Source organism: Marmota flaviventris, chromosome 8 (assembly GCF_047511675.1).
Source record: "Marmota flaviventris isolate mMarFla1 chromosome 8, mMarFla1.hap1, whole genome shotgun sequence".
Lineage (NCBI taxonomy): Eukaryota > Metazoa > Chordata > Mammalia > Rodentia > Sciuridae > Marmota > Marmota flaviventris.
In genome coordinates this window covers 128175312-128195249 of record NC_092505.1, presented here as the reverse complement: position 1 = coordinate 128195249, position 19938 = coordinate 128175312, and the positions used below count along the sequence as shown (strand labels likewise).

Sequence of the window (19938 nt, the reverse complement as noted above, 5' to 3'; positions counted from 1 at the left end):
TTCTTTATGGAGCTTTCTTGCCCCTTTAAGCGCCCGCAGCGGCTCACTCATCCTTCAGATGCGTCTCACCTCACGTAGAGACCGACTAGAAATTCTAAGTGGAAATTTCGAGAGCCATTCATTTCATTGTTCTTTCCACAGTCATTTAGGTGGCGAAGAATGAGGGTTCTGGCCTTCGTAGAGGAGCTGGGTGTATGAGCGAACTACAACTCCCATCAGGCACACGGGCATCCCACAGGCCCGAAAGTGGGAACTACCACTCCCGTGAAGCTCTGCTGCTCGCGCCTGCGCAGAGCATAGGGCCACGTCGCTTTTGCGGCACCGGAGAGCACGCGCCTCATCCATGGCTTCCGCGGATTCCCGGCGGATGGGAGACACCGGTGGTGCCGGGGGCACCTTCCAGCCCTACCTAGACTCCTTGAGGCAGGAGCTGCAGCAGAGGGACCCAACGTTGTTGTCAGTACTGGTGTCGCTCCTCGTAGTGCTGCTGACGCTGGGTAAAGAAGCGGTGGGTGACTATGGTGGGTGCGGGGTGGCCGGGGTCCCGGCCTCCGCTATGCTTCGGCAGGCCCGGGAGCCGAGAGGGCGTTTTACTGGAGTTTAGATGTGAGATTCAACGTGTCTGTCATCCCACCCTCTTGTCTGACGCAGCCCTGCGTTAAAGGGGGATCCCGGGCGACCCCGGGAGTGAAGTCCTGGTGCTTGGGACACGCGTTTCCCTAACTCCACTCCTGTTAAGCCTGGGCGCGCAGTCCCCTCCCTTTCCATCACTTACCGTCGGGACCTACGGGGTCTGAAGACCAGTGCGGACATCCTATGTTTGCGAGCGGGGTTCTGGGAATACAAAAGTCATAAGATACCCCTTGAGATATCCACGCTCAGGGAAGAGGTGTAGACACAGAGAGTTGACAGTTGATAGTGGCTGGCACTCAGCGGGTGCCTAAGTAACCACCGTAAATAGTGCTAATAACAAAGTAAATCACAGGTTATCATAGATATCTTTGTTTTATTATTACTTTCCCCTCTGTTCCACAGTGCTCTGGAAGTTCATCTGGAGCAGAAAGAGCAGTCAGAGAGCTGTTCTCCTTGTTGGTCTTTGTGATTCCGGGAAGACATTGCTGTTTGTCAGGGTAAGTGCTTTGATTTATACCTTTGTTAAACTTAATATTATGGCATCCCTGTATTCCTGTGATTTCATGTTTTAATTGGCAAAAGAAACTTATCCTGCCAAATTTGGAGTGAATTCTAGACTTTATGAAAACAAAAAGACTCTTGAAAATCCTATGAACTAAAATTTTATAGCCATTCCTGTTTCTTTTTTTTTCTCCTTACCAGATGCTGATATTTAATTCTTATCACAAGATTTTTTAATAAGTGTTAAATGGCTAAGGATGCCGTTAAAGACATATAAACCTGACCTACTTAAAAGTTATAATTTATCATGTAACAAACCTTTCAGAGAGCCTGTGAAAGACTTTTTTTTTTTTTTTAATGTTTCAATTTTTTTTTGGATTTTGGAAGATTTGCCCCAGTAGCCAAACTGTGGTTGTATTTGTACCATGACTTGGCAAATGCAGTTACATCCCAGTCTGCGGATTCTTTCCTCTATAAATTTATTGTCATTAAATCTGACACATGATGTGAATATTAGTTGTTACTTTTGTGTTCACAAGAGGAAAATGAAACCATGAAAATGTATGTCAAACTTTATTCATTCATCGATGACATGAATAACTTCTTTGATGAATCAGATAATACTAGAGAAATACTTTCTCGGTGTCTTGTGCTAATCACATGTAATGGCTCTAGACAACATGGTTTTAATTTTAACCTTTCTTTGTCACTTTCTTAAGTCTAAACAGCCTATGAAGCAGTAAACAAAGCTCTAAATTGTGGTATTTGCTGATTTCTGTAGTGTAAATACTCCTAACATGACCATTTCCAAGTGACCAGCCCAGCTTTGACAAAAGTTATTTTTTTGAAGGATGATTCTTCTTTAATTGTTTATGCTAGTTAGGTTTCTTTTCACTAATACTTATTTTTAATGTATACAGCATTTTTATTTTTATGTTTTTTATTATTTTGAGACAGTGTCACACTAAGTTGCATAGGGCTTTGCTAAATTGCAAAGGCTGGCCTCCAATTTTTTGATCGTCTTGCCTCAGCTTCCTGAGTTCCTGGGATTATAGGTGTACACCAACATACCCTGCTGTTTTTGGTATTTTTAACTGAGTATGTGTTTTACTATGAGAATAGGACAGATTTTCTGCTTTTTATTCTTCCTTTGGACAGTAGAATTTGTTTTCCTTCCACTAAAGAAATATAATTTCAAATTATTTATGATGGTTAAAAATGTTTACAAAAGGGAAGTAAATTTGGCCACTAACTATGGTTTGAAAATATTTTTTTTTCTCCTATTGAAGAGAGGGGGAGGAAGTTTGCAATTTTTCTACAGGTTAAAAAAAATTAAAATCTTTTTCAGCTATTGTAAGCAGCATTCATTTTATTTGATCTTTAACCTGGGCAGGCTAGAACATTATTATTACTCATTAGATTTGCTATTATTGTTAATATGTTCACTCTGATCTCTCCCATCTTATTTTTTACAGTTGTTAACAGGCCATTACAGAGACACTCAGACTTCCATTACTGACAGCTCTGCTGTATACAGAGTCAACAATAACAGGGTAAGATGTGACTGCAGTGTTAAAGAGTCTGACAATCTGACTGGAATGAATTAGTCTGAGGATGTAGATACCATTTAAAGTTTATTTTTATAGGGAATATAAAAATATATTATGTGACAAATTCTGCCCTTTATAATCTGTTGGCCAATGTAGTCATTTCTACCTCTCCTTTGTAGTCACTTATGTACAGTAATGTTATGACTCATTCTTAATTTTTTTTTTTGTCTTCTTTCTAACTTTACTTATTTAAGAATGGACATTAGGGCTGGGGTTGTGGCTCAGTAGTAGAGTGCTCACCTAGCATGCATGAGGCACTGGGTTCGATCCTCAGAACCACATAAATGTAAAATAAAGATATTATGTCCACCTAAAACTAAAAAATAAATATTAAAAAAAAAGAATGGACATTAAGTCTTTTTCTTTTATGTTTTAAAGAAGTAATACATGTACACGGAACAAAAAAATTGAGAAGTAATTTTTCCTTTTCTAATCCCACAAGCCAGTCTTGTTGTTGGAAGTAATAACCGCTGTTATTTTTGTGTGTAAGCTTCTAAGTGTTCAATGCATATACAGTTGTATCTATATATCCTTTAATTATATTTTTTCTTAACACACTTTTTTGTCCATATTTTTTTTATTTAACAGTATGACTGATAGAACTTCACTTTTTTCTCCTACATTTAAACACATAGTACTATCTAGCTGACTTATGAACTGCATAGTATTCTGCTCTGTGGCTGTACCATATAATTAAATTTTGATGTAATCAAAGTACTGCTAATATTTAGTTTTGTTTGTGGTTAGAATCTTATGCCTTTACAAACTGTTGCAATGGATATCTTGAAAAGTATATATGAGCACTTTCAAAAATACCCATAAAGAATCATGAGAAAGACTTTTCTAGAATGTAAACAGTGACAAGCAAGCCAGTTATGATACTTAATGAGTTGTAGTGAGTGAGTGGAATGAGGACTAAGTGACTGACTGGAAGAGTGGAAGGACAAAAGGATAGTGACTTAGAATTGTGATCTTAGGGCTCTTTTCCCTAGAGCCACTTCCCCTTTGTGGTGCCTCTAGAGTTAAACATTGTAGGCAAAGGTACAGGGACTCCATTTAAATATCTAGAGATATTTTTGTTTATTTGAATGATGGCAATTTTTCTGACTAAAACCTTTTTAAATTTCCAAAGATTTGGATTTTGAAATTTCAGGTTTAGGAGATCATTAATTTTTGGGGTCCTGTACTGAATTTTTTAAAGTGGGCTATTTGAGGGTGTGTTAGACCTGTATCTCTCAGTGCAGTAGCTACTGACCCTGCGTGACTGTAGAGCACTGAAATTTGACCAGTCCAAATAGAGGGGTCCTATAAGTGTCAAGTACTTACCAGACTTTGAAGAACCAGTGTGAAAAAAGGAATGTAAGCAATCAATAATGTCTTGGTTCCTTAGTACATATTAATAATATTTTTGATATACTGGATTATATAACTTATTATAACAAATTTTACTTTTTAAATATTTACTAGAAAATTTAAGATTACATGTGGCTTGTATTATATTTTTGTTGAGAATATAGAACATTCCCCCCTTTTTTCACAAACACTGCTCCCACTCCCTTAAGTTTAGATTTAGTTTTCTCTAGGTAGTAATGTACCTAGTCATGAATCTTCTGAATTGCTAATGCTGTGTGGTTCAGTGCTATTTTTGAAATGGAGCAGTAGATCCTAATCTGGGTTCACCAGATTCTTACCAATATTTTGAAAAGGCTAGTAGGTATTTTTATTTGTCTTTCTGAAAGATCATAATGAATCCAGCTGGAATTATGTCAGATCTGTACATGATACTGATTCCCTTCTATTGAACCGTGATTATGGTTGGAGGTAAACATGCGAGAAATGATTGATGAGTCTGATACTTGTACTAAAGCCACATCTAAGAGTTTTGTCACTGAGCACAGACACATTTATATTGATCATAAGGTCAAGGATGAAGTCCTGGAATGGTGAATAGGACTTAGTATTAGTGCATAATGTGCTTGGTCAATAGGGGTTCAAAAATTGGCAAAAAATTTGACAGATTTGAAACAAATAAATGGGTATCTGGTAAGCACATATTTAAGAATTAAGGGGTGGAAACTATGAAAGTATGCTTTGTTATAATGATTAAGGATCCCAGTAATGGCAACATGTGCTATAAATTCTAAGTTCTTTTTTGCATTATAAGCTTGTGAATATTTATTACAGTTGTTAACATGTTTTTGCTTTTATTCACACTGGTGTCTCCTAAACCTCAGATAGACCACACATTCCTAACTCCCTCGGTCAGGTTTCCTACGAAACCTAACAACATTTATCAAAATTGTTACTTTATATGTAATTTTACATCATGCTTAATGTTAGACTGGGAGCCACATCTTTGTTCACTGTTATATCCCCAGAACTTTGACCAGTGTTTTATTTTTGTGGGGGGAGTTTGGTGTTGGGGATTCAACCCAGGGCCTCATGCATGCTAAGTAAGCAGTCTGCCAATGAATACATTCCCCATCCCTGGGCTGGTGTTTTATTTGAAAATGTTCCATGAAAATTTGTTTGATTTATTTATTAGAGTAACACTTGTTGTATTAATTAATTAACTAGACTCCAGTATTATATGCCTTTAATTTGATCCTGATGTGCACATGGATCTAGATGGAAACATTAATTCAATATTATTGCTGCCATCCTCAGGGCAACAGCTTGACCTTGATTGACCTCCCTGGACATGAGAGCTTAAGGCTTCAGTTCTTGGAGCGGTTTAAGTCTTCAGCCAGGTAAGTAGAAAGAAATGAAGTGGGCTTGTTGAAGTTGGTACTGTGTATCAAGTCTGCACATGTGGGACTGGTGTTTTGCTCTGGTGGGATTCTGGAGGCAGCACACTGTCCTGCAGTAGAAAGAACATGGAGCTTAGAGTGAGCCACTTCTGGGTTGCAAGCCCACCTTTGCTAGGATTGTGAAGATTGTATGGGATAATGCTTCAGGAATATTTCTCAGAGTGTTTGGGAAGTGTTCCCTCATTATTATTAAAATATACTCTGAAGATGAATTCAGTGACATAATACAGGATTATTAATATTTAGGAAAAAATTTTAAAGCTCTGTTGGGTCCCAGAAATTATTAAACTCCAACATTATGTGTAACTTTATTTCAAGAACACTATTTTCATAATTCTTTCAGTGTCTGCCCTCATGTTATTAACCCTTAAATTCTTTACTAAAATTCTTATGCTGCATTTGCAAGTGTTCTCTTCATGTGTATATCTAACATTGATAAGAACTGGAGAGGGAAATTAGTCTGACACATTTCAATGATTTGAAGACATTTTAATGTCTCTGAATTTTAAAGGCATCTTACAGTTGCAATTATCCCAGGTGTGATAGTTTAACTGGCAGTATTTTCTCCTCTTAGTGGTTCCTGAAATGTTTCTTTGAATTGATGGCATCTTAGGTTTGAGGAATGAGTGAGTTGGTTCTTTCCTTTTTATTGAACACATGTGGACTTAGATTTTGAAATTGTTTCCTTACCTACAAGATGGTGATGATGAGCAGTTTGTTTCAGAAGAGAATGTGATTTTTTTTTAATTCTTCAGACAATTTAGACAGATCTAGAATTGGGTATTAATTTACCACTGAATTTTTTTGTTTTTATGTTGTCAGTTATAAATATTTTATAATTTGCAGTATAATTACTCTGTGACTCAAGTATTATAGGTAAATAGAACAAACATGGGGTAGTGGTGCACACCTGTAATCTCAGCTGAGGCAGGAGGATCGCAAGTTCAAAGCCAACCTCAGCAACTCAGAGAAGCCCCAAGCAAGTCAGTGAGACCCCATCTCAAAATAAAAATAAAAAAGGGCTGGAGATGTGGCTTAGTGGTTAAGTGCTCCTGGATTCAGTCCCCATGAAAAAAGAAAAAGATAAAACTGAGTTCAAAGAAATCTTCATCATAATAAATGCATATTAAAGATTATTATGTGCCTTTTATTACAAGTCAAATTTCCTTAATTTCTATTTTTCCCCTTTACTTGTGAAATATGTTATTTCTACTCTTTGTGGTTCTCCACTTGCCCGCCCCCCTTCCTTTTTAATATTTATTTTTTAGTTTTAGGTGAACACAATATCTTTATTTTACATTTATGTGGTGCTGAGGATCAAACCCAGTGCCTCATGCATGCTAGGTGAGCCACAACACCAGCAGCCCCTTGTCCCTCCTTTTAAATGTTGCACAACATCTCATAAAATCAATAATACTAGTTCTTTTTTCCTAAAGCTCGAATGCTTTAACTCTGCTCTTCCTCACATCATTCTTTTTCACCTCCAATGATTGCTGATTTTTGCCCTTATATTCAATGATTACTGAGACATACCTGGATTCTTATGATTTCTTTCGCCAAATTCTGGCATTCTGCTCTTTTCTTTTAGGATCTGTTTTTCCTCTCAGTTTTAGAAATATTTCCAGAGAGTGAGTGAGTAGTAAAATTTCTCATCTTTTGTTCATTTGAAGCTATCTTTATTGGGTACTAGAATGGTGATTTTAGCTGAGTATAAAGTCCTGGGTGGTAGTTGTTTCCATGGTGACATGGAAGGCATGACTGCTGACTTCTGTGTCTGCTGCTGCAGTCTCATTGTTATTTTTCTAGGAAATCTGTCTGGTCTGCCTTCTGTCAAGGGGTGGATTAGCTTTGTCATGTTTGGAATTTAAATGTGCTGTCCCAGACCAGAGATCATATCTGTCTTCAGTTCTTAGAAATTCTCATAATCTCTTCAGGCTAGTGCTGTTTCTCCATTCTCAGTTCTCACATCTTGTAACTCATTTGCACAATTGAACCTTAGTATTTCTGCCCTTCTTGTTTCTTGTATCTTCTGAATTTTTCTACTTTGCATATTGTGTGATACTCTCAAATTTGCTTTCTAGTTTACTGCATTTTGTTTTAGCTAAGAATAATCTCTGCTTAACTTTTTCATTGAGTTTTTAATTTCATTTACTATGTATGGTCTTTAAATTTTTTTTCCCCAATAATCGCCTGTTTCTTCTTCTTATAATTCCTAGTATTGTGCGCTTAAATAATTTTAACCATGTGTTTTGTAGATGGCTTCATTATCTCTAATTTGGGGGTGCTTGTTTTTCTCTGGCATGACTGTTTATTTTCTTCTGTGGTTTGTAATATTTGATCCAGAACCCTTCAAGGGGATGCATTATTGTTGTTGTGATTGATATACTTTAGTATATGAAAGCCTCATTCGAGAAGGAGTTACATATTTCTGTTGGGACCAGAGAGGTTTAGAATATGGCCCAGTTTTTATGTAAATCTTTCTACTTAGGAATCTTGCACCTGGGGAGAGTGTAAATTCACACTCCATACCTGGAGGCCTGGTTTTTCAATTTCTTTTGGTATTATTTTCCAACCCTGGGCCTCTAGTAGACTGCTTTTAAGTTGTAGGCTTCGTGCAGCGGGTTTGGTTCCAGCTCCCCAGTGCATGTCAGCCATTGCATGTCTCCTGCCCCACTGGGCATTTAGACCATTGTCCCTAAAGCCCGTCGTCTATAGTTTCCCTGGGCTGTTGTGCTTTAACTCTGATATAGCTTTGTTTGTGGCACATGAAGATTTTCACTGCTAAGTCAGGCCCTCCCTGGTCATGCTCTTCTAGTTCAGTTGCCTTCTACGATTTCTGTCATTTAGGTACCAGTAGTCTGTGCAAGACAGAAAAACGTAAACTTCATAGGCTGATGTGTCACACTCTTTGCTCTGTGACCTGGTCGTGTGTCGTTCTCCATCTCCCTATGTACCAGCTTGCCTTGACTTCTTTAATGTATGTGTTTCCCTTGTTTGTGCCTTCAATATACTATGTTCTGGACATTTTATCTAGTTAAAATTCAGCTCAACTACTCCATCCTCCTTGTCTTTGACCTTGTCTTATTGAAATGATCACCTCTTTGTTCCAGTTACACCATGGGCATAGTTCTGTCCTGGCATTTATCATAGAGCTCTGAGTGATTTCTTGGTCTCTGAGGGTGGACATCATTCCTCAGTCTCTGCTCAGCTTCAGGCATTGACCCACAGTATCATTCAGCACTAGTTTTTGTTAAATGAAGATTAGTGTTGTGTGATTAACTCTACACAGACCTGCATATGTTTCTCTAGTGTGTGATTCACCAATCTGAAGAAATTAAGGCTAGAATTTTCAGGAACATGGTGCACTGCTGCAGGCTCATGTGTGAGTTTTTCTTTTTTTTCCCTCTAGGGCTGTTGTGTTTGTTGTGGACAGCGCAGCATTCCAGCGAGAGGTGAAGGATGTGGCCGAGTTTCTGTATCAAGTCCTCATTGATAGTATGAGTCTGAAGAACACGCCATCATTCTTGATAGCCTGCAACAAGCAAGGTGCCATTGTGTTTCCTACCATAATAATTGAGATTTTTTCTGAGATCACTACTAAGAATTAGTTCAGTTGTCCACAGTTGTCATTATTGAGGTTTGGAGACAGTTGTCGTGAACTACAAGTGGAAGGTTTTTTTTTTTTTTTTTTTTTTTTAATTTTTAAAATTTGGGTTTTTTTAGTTTTACATGACAGTAGAGTGTATTTTGACATATATACATGGAGTATAACTTCCAGTTCTTATGGTTGTACATGATGTAGAGTTACACGGGTTGTGTATTCATATATGAACATAGGAAAGTTATATCTGATTCATTCTACTGTCTTTCCCATTCCTCTCCCCCCACTGTGAGTCAGCATCCGCATGTCAAGAGAACATTCAGCCTTTGGATTTTGGGGGATTGGCTTATTTTACTTAGCATGATAGCCCCTGGTTCTATCCATTTGCTGGGAATGCCATAATTCCATTCTTTATGGCTGAGTAATATTCCATTGTGTATATATACCACATTTTCTTTATACATTCATCTGTTGATGGGTACCTAGGTTGGTTTCATAGTTTAACTATTGTGAATTGAGCTGCTGTGAACATTAATGTGGCCATGTCATTACAGTATGCTAATTTTAAGTCCTTTAGGTATAAACTGAGGAGTGGGATAACTGGGTCAAATGGTGATTGAGTTTCAGGTTTTCTGAGGTTAAAACTTAAAATTTATTTCTACTCCCATCTTTTCACTCATTTTGTTACCAGGCTTTCCTAAGGGTCCACAACAGAGGAATTGTTACCTATTTTTTGGGGATATAGGTTTTGTTTTTTTTTTAAGATTATAAATTATTTTACTTTACCAAATTAAGTTTGTCAGATTTCGATGTGTCATGTCAGTTGCACTATTTTGGAGGGAGAGGTTGGAGTCTCTCCTTCCAAATAAGTTTATCATTCAGCAAATTTTATCAATGGGAGTTTACAAGATTTTCCTTTAAACTGGTAACCATTAAAAACCATTAAAAGCCCAGTTAAACTGCCCTTCAGTTCTGCTACCAATAAAATAAGATAAACTAGTCGTCCTTTCACTGATCTGTTTCTTAAAGTTCTGTGAAGAACTTAAAGCATTTCTCAGAAGTGGTTAGATTTTGATACTTAACGAGAGATGTATTTATTAGCATCATTACCTGACTTCTTTTGATTTCTCTTACTTAGCATGTAGAGAGCAGTTAATGTTTATTTGGGGTTTGTGGCCACACCAAGCATCCCTGTAGTGTGAAGGATGCTTTCACATCATTAGTATCAGCTGAAAGCATGCTGAGTTTATTTTTAAGTGACAAGTAGGGTTTTGTCTATTGGAGTGAAAGTTCTTGGTTGAGTCAGAGAACTGGTAAGGGTTTTTTTTTTTTTTTTTTTTTTTTTATGTTAAACTGGACTCATACGTATTGAATTGAAAGGTCTGTAAGGTATGGAAAACTTAAGTCCATGTTAGGGTCATCAACATGTTTGTAAGCATTACTTTGGGAAATCCATATGTGCAAATCTAATGTTTACTTTGATAGAGAAAGAATTAGTGATAAAAGCTCTTTTTGAAAAGAAGTGAGAAGAAACTTGCTGGTTTACATTCTGGTTTAATCTACAACAGTGTTTTTACTTTACAGATATTGCAATGGCAAAATCAGCAAAATTAATTCAGCAACAGCTTGAGAAAGAACTGTAAGTGTGAATAAAGCCTGTTGGTTAAACACATTCACATATAGGCTTAAAACAGCATGTTCATATTTCTTTTGTCTGGTTATCAGTGATGATCACAATTATTGTCTGAATATTAGTGTGAGATGTACTTATTAAATAATTTTTAGAATCACCAAAGGAATTGTTAAAAGCATTAATGGGATATTTTTAGGTTATTTAATTTTTTTTTTAATTTTAAAATTTTGTTCTTTTTAGCTGTACATGACAGTAGAATGTATTTTGGCTTTTTCAATTTCATGTAGAGAAGATTTATTGAAACCATTTGCTCAATTTGTTTTACCACCGCTACTGACTCATAATTGATATGAAAGATCTTAGAAACTAAAAAATTGTACACACCAATTGAGATCAGTGTTATTTCAGAAAATGGAAGTGTTTGTTCACCACACAGTAAAACTGTTTAAAGGTGCATGTAAAAAAATAATAAGATAAAAACAGACAAAAACCAAAGATCAGGAAAAAAGAAGGAAAACAGTTTTAAAGCCACTGGAAATTATTGTTGACAGAATGAGGAATATAAAAATCAAGGGTAGCATTTTGTAGCTTCTTGTATTGTTTTCATGCTACTTGACAATATTATTTACCCTGCTTAAAAGCTACATGCACCATTTGATGCTTGTTAAATGAATAAAGAAGTAGATCATGATGGGGAAAAATGTTCTCAAAGTTGAATTTATACAGTTTATACAGTTTTTCCTCATCAGATCAGGCGTACTCAGAATTTAGTCAGCTTCAGGAGTAGCAGACTCCTGCCCAGGGCCTGCAAGCTGAGTAGTTTGACATTATTAAAGGGCAGTTTAAAAAAAGAAAAATACACAACAGAGACCAAATACGGCTCACAAAGCCCCAAATGTTTAATTTCTGGCTCTTGCTGGCCTGACCTGTGCTGCTCTCTGTGGATCCTACCCTTCTGAAATTGTGTGTCTGTCTCAGTGCTCTCTCTCTTGAGGCCATAAACAGTACTTTCCTTAGGCTAGGGACATGGGAACAGTTAGATAATTTGGTTTCTAAGATTGTGTTGCATTTGTGGGGAATCATTTTGGGAGAACAAAAGCTATTATAATATTATTTGTGTTTCAGGGTTCTTTTTGCCCCCCCCCCCACTTTTTTTTTTGACAGTGCAGTCCCAAGTTTACCCATATTTAAAACAGGTTTTTCTTTGGTTATTTGCTTTTTACAGTAGGGTTAGAGGAAAACAGTACAGAACTAAACACTCTGTTATAAACAGTGAAGTAAAATGTTGAAAAGTCGTAAAGGTTAACATTAGTTAAATTAGAAACCTAATTTTAATTTAATTTTTTTATTTTTGAGAATTAGGCCCTATCAGTTTTGAAGGAATTTAAAGTTTTGAATTACAAGGGTTATTTTTTATAACCCTGTGGCAAAAGCTGGTTACACATAATGTTTTGCTCTTTTTTTCTTAAAAATTGTTATAACATAGTATACATATAAGAGTATATAAGGTGCATATATTAAATTTGAAGATTATAAGATGGATACTATGTACTCACCACTAAGCCTAAAAGGCCTAGCTGGCTGTGTGCTCCTTCCCAAAAGCTTTCCCTCAGAAGGTAAATGATATCCTAAGTTTTTTTGTAGCAGTTTTTTACATTTTTTATTGTTTCTTTTTTGGGTTATATATAACAGTAGGATTCATGTTGACATAATTTTAAAAGCATGGGATATAATTTGCTCAAATTCAGTCCTCAGTATTTCTCCTGTCCCCCGTCTCCCTGTTCCTTTTTCTCTGCTCTACTGATCTGTGTGCTATTTACTTTTAGATCTTTTTTTCTTTTTGGTTAGTATCTTATGGATATAGATGATATGAGATTCACTGAGGTGTATTCCTGTATGAACATAGGAAAGTTAGGTTAGATTGATTCCTCTCTTTTTCTCTTATCCGACTCTTTTCCTTCCCCCTTAGTTCCATTCATTTAGCCTGTTGGTCTTCCTCCTTTTTTGACAGACTCCCCTCCTTCTTTTTTCCCTTTCCCATTCTTTCTCTTTTTCCTTCCTATTTTGGACTAATTTCCACATATCAGAAAAAATATTTGACCTTTGGCTTTCTGAATGTGGCTTGTTTCACTTAGCATTGTGGTGTCCAGTTCCATGCATTTATCAGCAAATGCCATGATTTCATTCTTCTTTATGGCTGAGTCATACTCCATTGTGTATATGTACCACGTTTCTTTATCCATTCATCTGTTGAAGGTTGGACATAGCTTGGGTATTGTTAATTGTGCTGCTAAACATTGACGTGGCTGCGTCACTAGAATATGCTGATTTTAGATCTTTTGTATATATACTGAGGCGTGGGATAGCTGGGTCATCTGGTAATTCCACTCTTACTAGTTTTTTGAGACATCTCCATACTGCTTTCCAGAGTGGTTGCACCAATTTGCAGTTCCACCAGCAAAGTATGAGTGTACCTTTTCCCCACATCCCTTGCCAACACTTATTATTATTTGAATTCTTGATAATTGCCATTCTGACTGGAGTGAGATGAAATCTTAATGTAGTTTTGTTTTGCATTTTCCTGATTGCTAGAGATGTTAAACACTTTTTCATATATTTGTTGGCCAACTGTAATTTCTTCTTTTGACCAGTGTATGATTAGTCTTTCCCATTTATTCAATTGGGGTTTTCTTTCTTTCTTTTTTTTTTTTTTTTTTAGAGTTAAGTTTTTTGAGTTCTTTATATGCCCTGAGGAACAGGTGGCAGAGATTCTCTCCCATTCTGTAGGATGTCTCTTCATGTTCTTAACAATTTATCTGTTTTTTGAACTATTTTTATTCTGTTTTTGTTCTTAAACAACGTATTATTTAGTTTTGCCTTTGGTCTTCATTAACTTTTAAGCAACCTCATAGAACCAAGAAATGTTTTCCCTTGTAGGAAAGTTAGTTGGTCTGGCAAGCATTCCTCTGCTTCTGGGAGCAGAAAGGGAGGAGTTAGCAAATGTATTGTTCATGCACTGTTTTGTCAGGGCCAGCAGGTGGCAGTAAGGTGACTTAGTGGAGAAGGTTTTTGCAAATGAAGAGATCGGAGAGCAGTTAATTTTGTCAAATTAGATATAAGAGTCTAGAGTTTGTGGATTTATAAGTTCCATATCCAAATAGACTCAAGGTAAAATAAATACCCTGTCTACCCGTGCTTAGCTTTCATAAATTAAGTTTTTATAACACTTATAGCATGAATTTTAAACTATAATTTAAAATGGCATCAGGAGATTCTAACAGAAGAGGGCCTTGGCTGAGAGAAAGTTGCTATGACCTGGGTCCACTACTGACCTGGTGTCACCTAGGTGAGAAATTGGAGCTCCATCTTGCAAATGCAAAGGATTGTTTAGTAACCTGAATAGCATAATTTACAGGTTCATGATTATTCTAGTCTTAAATGAGTGCTGACATATTTAGAAGTGTGATTTAATTGCTGTGTAAAGTTTTGTTGCTGACTTGTTTTCTTCTCCTCCTACAGCAACACCTTACGAGTTACGCGTTCCGCTGCCCCCAGCACGCTGGATAATTCCAGCACCGTCCCTGTTCAGCTGGGAAAGAAAGGCAAAGAGTTTGAATTCTCACAGTTGCCCCTCAAAGTGGAGTTCCTTGAGTGCAGTGCCAAGGGCGGAAGAGGAGACACTGGCTCTGCTGACATCCAGGACTTGGAGAAATGGCTGGCGAAAATCGCCTGAGCGTATATCTGAAGCACAGCCATGGTTGTCTGTGGGTGACTGGCAGTTTTGGAGAAAGGGTAGTCTGGCATTGATAAAGAAAGGGCACAAGATGTGGTTAGAAAAATTTCTTTATTTTGGAAACAAATTACTGTTGGCACCAGCTTAGATTTTTTGTTTAAATTTAGTTCTCCCGTATTTCTCCCGTTCAGAGGAGTCACCTCTGTTTGGCTCATCTTCCCTCTGTTAAGGTGTGTGTAACTTCCCTTTAGTGTGTTCTTGATTTAGATTGAGGTCTATGTGACATCACAGTTCACATAGAGAGGATATTATCATGAGACTCTGGTTATCTGAAAACTCTTATCCTCTGCCTCTGTGCTTTGGTTCCTTTTTCTTGGAAGCAGACCTGCCTGTGTATGAAACTAGATGATTTCCAGTCACCTCTGACATTCACGGACTGCGCACTGTCTAGTCCTCTGTGTTCCCAGCTTTGCAGATGCAGTTGTGGTCGTTGCCCCACATGAAGACTGCAAGGCTGAGTGGGCAGTGGGTATGTTCTCTGTCAGCTCAGTGACTTGTCATACTCCAGCCTCAGCATTTTGGTTTTAAAATCTCATCAGTCTTTCCCAGAGGATGGAGTCGTAGATGCCAAATCTCTAAATGCCAAGGGTCTCACGTGTTCTAGTGGTCATACTAGAGATTACAGGAAGACTTAAACACTGCTCTGCTTTCTCGATGGCCGAGGGTTCCTGGGCTTTGTTCATGTGCTGCTCAGGTTATTCCTGTTTTGTACTCTTAGCTGGAATGTTGTGGAACAAATACAAGTGAAAAGTTTTCTGTAGATTTTTGAAGTGCATATTTGTTCATGCTTTAAAAAAAGATTGCCTTTTCAAAGTGATGTTTTTTGCTGTCTTAAACATTTGGGTTTTTATTGCTTTTTTAAGTGAGTAATACATTCCTTAATAAATAAACCAACCTGTCCAGCTCAAAGTGAAACAGTGACAACAGATGGAAGCATGTGTGGGGTTCAGGCCTAACTCCAAGTTACCTGAGCCCAGCGATCACAGGGTACGCAGGTGCCAACTCTCCTGTCCTTACCTCACATGGACAGGGTCTTACTAAGCTGCCTAGGCAGGCCTTTAACTTGTGGTCCTTCTGCTTCAGCCTCCCGAATAGTTGGAATATGCAGGCATGGCACCACGTCCAGCTGGGAAGGGCTTGGGTGGAAGGTGAGAGCGTTCTCTACTCAGGTGGTATCCTCTGAAGCCATCCAACCAAAGCAGGCCCTTTTTTTTTTTTTTCCATAAGATGGGAGGCAGATGTGACCAGAGTAGAAAGTACTATCAGGTTACAGGGACAGACTGACTGTAAGGCTCGTAACACCTTAGGAACTGGAGGTGTCTGAGCCGCCTTGTATGTGGGCACCTGATGCAGGTGCCCTCCTGTGTCCAGCTGAGGGAAAGCTGCAAGGAGGGCAGTTGCTGTGAGCAAGCCCTGGGCACTCCATTGGTAAACAGGCCCGCTTCTGGAGTGAATCTTCAGTGGTTATGGAGCACACCCACAGTCTAGAGGGGTCTTGCCACTGGCTGCAGTTCTTTATTCAGGGTCTTCATTCAAGCCCAGGCCTTGGAGGCTTCTCTTCCACCATTACTGTGGGCCCTAGCTCCTGATCAACGAAAGCTAGAGCATCCCTGGGGCCTGCCACTTCTTCTCAGTGCCTGTATGGTCTGCCAAGAGTGATGCACTTGGCTAGGTTCTGTTGACTTGAACATTGTTTGAGCTTTCTAAAAATATCTGAGTGTAGCATATGGTGACCTCTCTGAGCATCCCTGGATGCCACGCTGTGCACTCAGGCAGGACATTCACACAGCTCTGTCATCATGTTCATGTTGAGGGAATCCCAGCAGAGCTTCCTAAGCGTGGCAAAGGCAGGGACAGCTGGGCAGCTGTGAGTGGCAATGCCATACCCAGGGAGAGCGCTCACTCCCTTTGCTGTGTGAAGTCACATTGCCCTGAATGCCGTCACCCTGGGAGGACTGCTTGTCACGGAATAGCTTTTCTCTGGCCCATGCAAGCCTCATTGGTGGTCAGCCTCTGCCCCTTGACCTCCCTGCACCGTTCCACCTCACACTTCAAAACTGGAAACCAGAAAAAGGAAGGCTTAGTGGGGAGGCACATCTATTCTAATGAGAGATGGCTTCCTTGAGAGATTGGAGGATGTTCCAGAACCTTTAAAGGGAAAGGCTCTGGTGAAGCTGGACTTGAAGAGATTTCCAGCATTCTCAGGCTATGGCGATTCTGTGCCTCATTTCTGCTTTTAATTCTTTGGAATTGGTCCCAGAACTAAACGGGTTTTTAGGGTACTTTTTTGTCTGGAGATGACAGACTTGAGGGGCCTTGCAGGATTGTCGCCTGGCTGGTGTAGGGTGAGTTACGAATGCTATTTAGCAGGTTGAATCATCACCCTTAAGTTCTTGTCTCCGAATGGTTCTCTGGAAGTCAGGGTAGGAGCTCCATTCCCTACACCACCACCCCCCATAACCCCTAACCCAGGCAGTTAGAGAGCTGAATGATGAAAAAAGTCACACCTGAGTCTCCGCTCTGCCTGGAACCTCCCTTTCCATCTGCCTTTAGGCAGACAAGATTGTGGAATTGTGTGGATGTAATCTCCCCAGTGTCCCACCCTACCCCTTCAGAGTTGGTATAGAGCCCGAGTGAGCAGGAGAAAGACACCAGGACAGAAGAGGGCTTTTGGGAGCGTGCAGTTGAGGATCTGTTTTTGAACCCTCCCCCCATGTGTGACTGCCCCCCCCCCCTTAGAAACATTAGACAAGAGGTTTGTGTTGAGAATTAGGACAGTTTATTGTTTGACCAACATGCTGAGTCTTTTCCACATTTTACACAGTTTAATGTAAAGTCAATATGGCCGCTATGCCTTCTGAGCCCGTAACAGATGGAAAGGCCACCCTCTGTGCTCCTCACAGCAGATCGCTTTAAAGGGAGGGGAGAGGGGAAAGTGAGCTGGGGAGTCAACATACACCACAAGATGTAGGCTGGCCTTCGACGCTGTGGAGATTTCCCACCTCATGAAGGAAACAGCCAAAGCCCCATTGCCAGGTTTTGTTGATAAACCATACCCTAATGGGAAGGTCTGGAGTCCAGGGAGGCTGCACACTGAGGTCTCAAGACTCAGGAATACCAAAATAGTTGATGTCAAGCAGAAATTCAAAGGGTGCCCTGATGTCTGTGGTCACCCCAGATGATCTAAGTAGACTTGGGGACCCCAAATAATATCTGTATTTTCTCCTATCTCACTGAGATACACTGGGAAGAATCTTACATCCTAACCACAAAGCAGAGATGGCCTGAGGGACACACACAGGTTGGTGATGGATAAAGAATGGCAACACCTTGGTTCAGATCATCCTGACTTGCTGGGTGATCAAGTCACCCTCTTGGTCTTATTCTCCGCCTGCAGAACAGGAAGGGTTATGGGATCTCTGCCTTATACTGCTGTGGCAAGGTGACGGTGCCTCACATTCTTTGGGGAGAGGTAGTTTGGAAACTAGCACACAACACTCTAGTCAGTGCACACACATACATCTGTTCAGCTGCCCCTCACATGGCTCTGACTATTTGCAGTCCTCAGTGACCTGGTCTCCAGTCCTGACATCCTCACCTGCTTTCATCTGTGAAGGAATGAGGCTGCTCTATCTGTAGGACACCAAAGCCAGCGGTGGCATTCCTTTGTCACATCTGTTACTTGAAGATAGGGGCTCCTGGCACTGGTTAGCCACCGGATAATAGAGACGCTGCACCCTAGATATGTCTGCACTTGGCTACCACTTTCAATTCTTGTTTCTGTTTCCTGAGACACTAGAACTTACCTATCCATTGCTTTCCTTGGGCCTGGGAACACTGCAGTATGGTGACAGAAACAGTGGGGAGAGTGATGGCAGAAGGCCTCTAGCCACCAAGCAGATTTTAACCTGGGATCACACAACTGCACACAGCGCTCCAGATACTGAGGTCCCGCCTTCCTGCTGGTGCATACGTGCCTTTGTAAATAAGCCATCTGCTTTTTTTGATCTTGACTTTTCTGATGCCTTGTTTTGGTGTGGAATAGGCGCTTTACTGACAACTTTTCTTTGAGTCCCCTAAAGAGAAAGTGGGCTAAAAGAAGAGGCTCCTGCTCAAATGCCAGGTCAGCTCTAGGCTTTGGGGAGAGGAGCTGAATGACTAAACTGAGATCATGTCCTAAAAGGAACCCTAGGCTTCGTCCTCTGCTAACCAGTGTTGATTCAGCAAGGATGTGGAGTCTCACTGCGGATTTCAAAGCAAGTTCATGACATCATCTTCAAGAGGACCTGGCCATTTATTGTTAAACTTTAATTCTGAGACAAGATCCTCCCTCAAGCAAATGGATAGTAATGGCACCGACTCAAGATGACAGCCAAGGAGCCAACCCATTTCTGTGAAAGAGGTCTGGTTACCATTACAGACCCTAGGGAGAGCAGGGTGGCATCAGGTTGAGAATGACTGGGTCATGGAATGGCAAGGCCCACTGGGGTGGGAGGATGAGAAGGGACAATTGCCCTTACCTTCAGAGGCCACAGGCTCAGGGAAAAGCCTGAACTCAAGAGAGGACGTTGTGTGCAGTCTAGGAAAATCAGGACTCCCTGAGGTCATGTCAATCCAAATGGTATCTGCCATTCTCTATGCCATCTGCTCCTCTGTGTCATGATGGGAAACATCATGGTGCCTTGGATTGTGTGCACATGAGAAGAGAACTGAGTGTCTACTTTGTTTTATAGGATATTTTAAGTAAAGCTACCCTTGAGTGCCAAGAAAACTAAAACCCACCATATATTCATTCACCAAGACCCAGTGCAAATCCCTGTCAACGGAGCTGTCCTAGAGGCCCAAAGTGACTGTCCTCACTGCCAGCCAGGCCAGATGCTGTAATGTAGACTCCCATAGATTCTCACAAGGTAAGAAAGCACTCTTCCAACAAGCACCACTTGGGGGTGTGCCCATGGCGGGGAAGTAGGGAAACCTTGGCCCACGCAGGCACGTGCCCCCTGAATGTAAGTACATAGAGAGGTGGTGGAGATATTCCCTTGGGCTATTTTTGCCTGTAGTTTTAACACATCTATGCATTATTTTTATTGATGGCAAGACAATCACAGATTATTTGACAATATTGAATATTATTTCAACACGTCGCAGTACTTTTGAATTTCCAAAACTTTTATCACAATGCAAGTTCCAACTTGAGAGCAGGAAAGACAAGAATATACATTGATCACATGTATCTCTTTGTGAGGATGTGTCTGTGGAAGGTGTATACACAAGTCTATCTATATATATAATTATGTACACACATATAAAAACTAAACACGTGACATTTGAGTTACACTCATACATTGGTCCTTGCC

The 19938-nt window shown here is 39.7% G+C and overlaps 1 protein-coding gene across 1 annotated transcript; it reads left to right on the top strand.

Moving 5' to 3' along the window:
• The first annotated feature begins 305 nt into the window (after positions 1 to 305).
• On the top strand, positions 306 to 15496 carry Srprb (SRP receptor subunit beta). Its single transcript, XM_027933699.2, has 7 exons — positions 306 to 497; positions 1036 to 1130; positions 2610 to 2687; positions 5412 to 5494; positions 8964 to 9100; positions 10740 to 10794; positions 14308 to 15496. The coding sequence occupies exons 1-7, from the start codon at positions 344 to 346 to the stop codon at positions 14519 to 14521; spliced, it is 816 nt and encodes a 271-aa protein (XP_027789500.1). The 5' UTR covers positions 306 to 343; the 3' UTR covers positions 14522 to 15496.
• The last annotated feature ends 4442 nt before the right edge of the window (positions 15497 to 19938 follow it).

What these genes read in the sequence shown, in the direction of transcription:
- Srprb (XM_027933699.2), top strand. Translation starts at nt 344, where the DNA reads ATGGCTTCCGCGGATTCCCGGCGGATGGGAGACACCGGTGGTGCCGGG. An exon ending in AGACATTGCTGTTTGTCAGG is followed by an intron (nt 1,131 to 2,609) that starts GTAAGTGCTTTG and finishes TATTTTTTACAG; the next exon opens with TTGTTAACAGGCCATTACAG. An exon ending in ACAGAGTCAACAATAACAGG is followed by an intron (nt 2,688 to 5,411) that starts GTAAGATGTGAC and finishes TGCCATCCTCAG; the next exon opens with GGCAACAGCTTGACCTTGAT.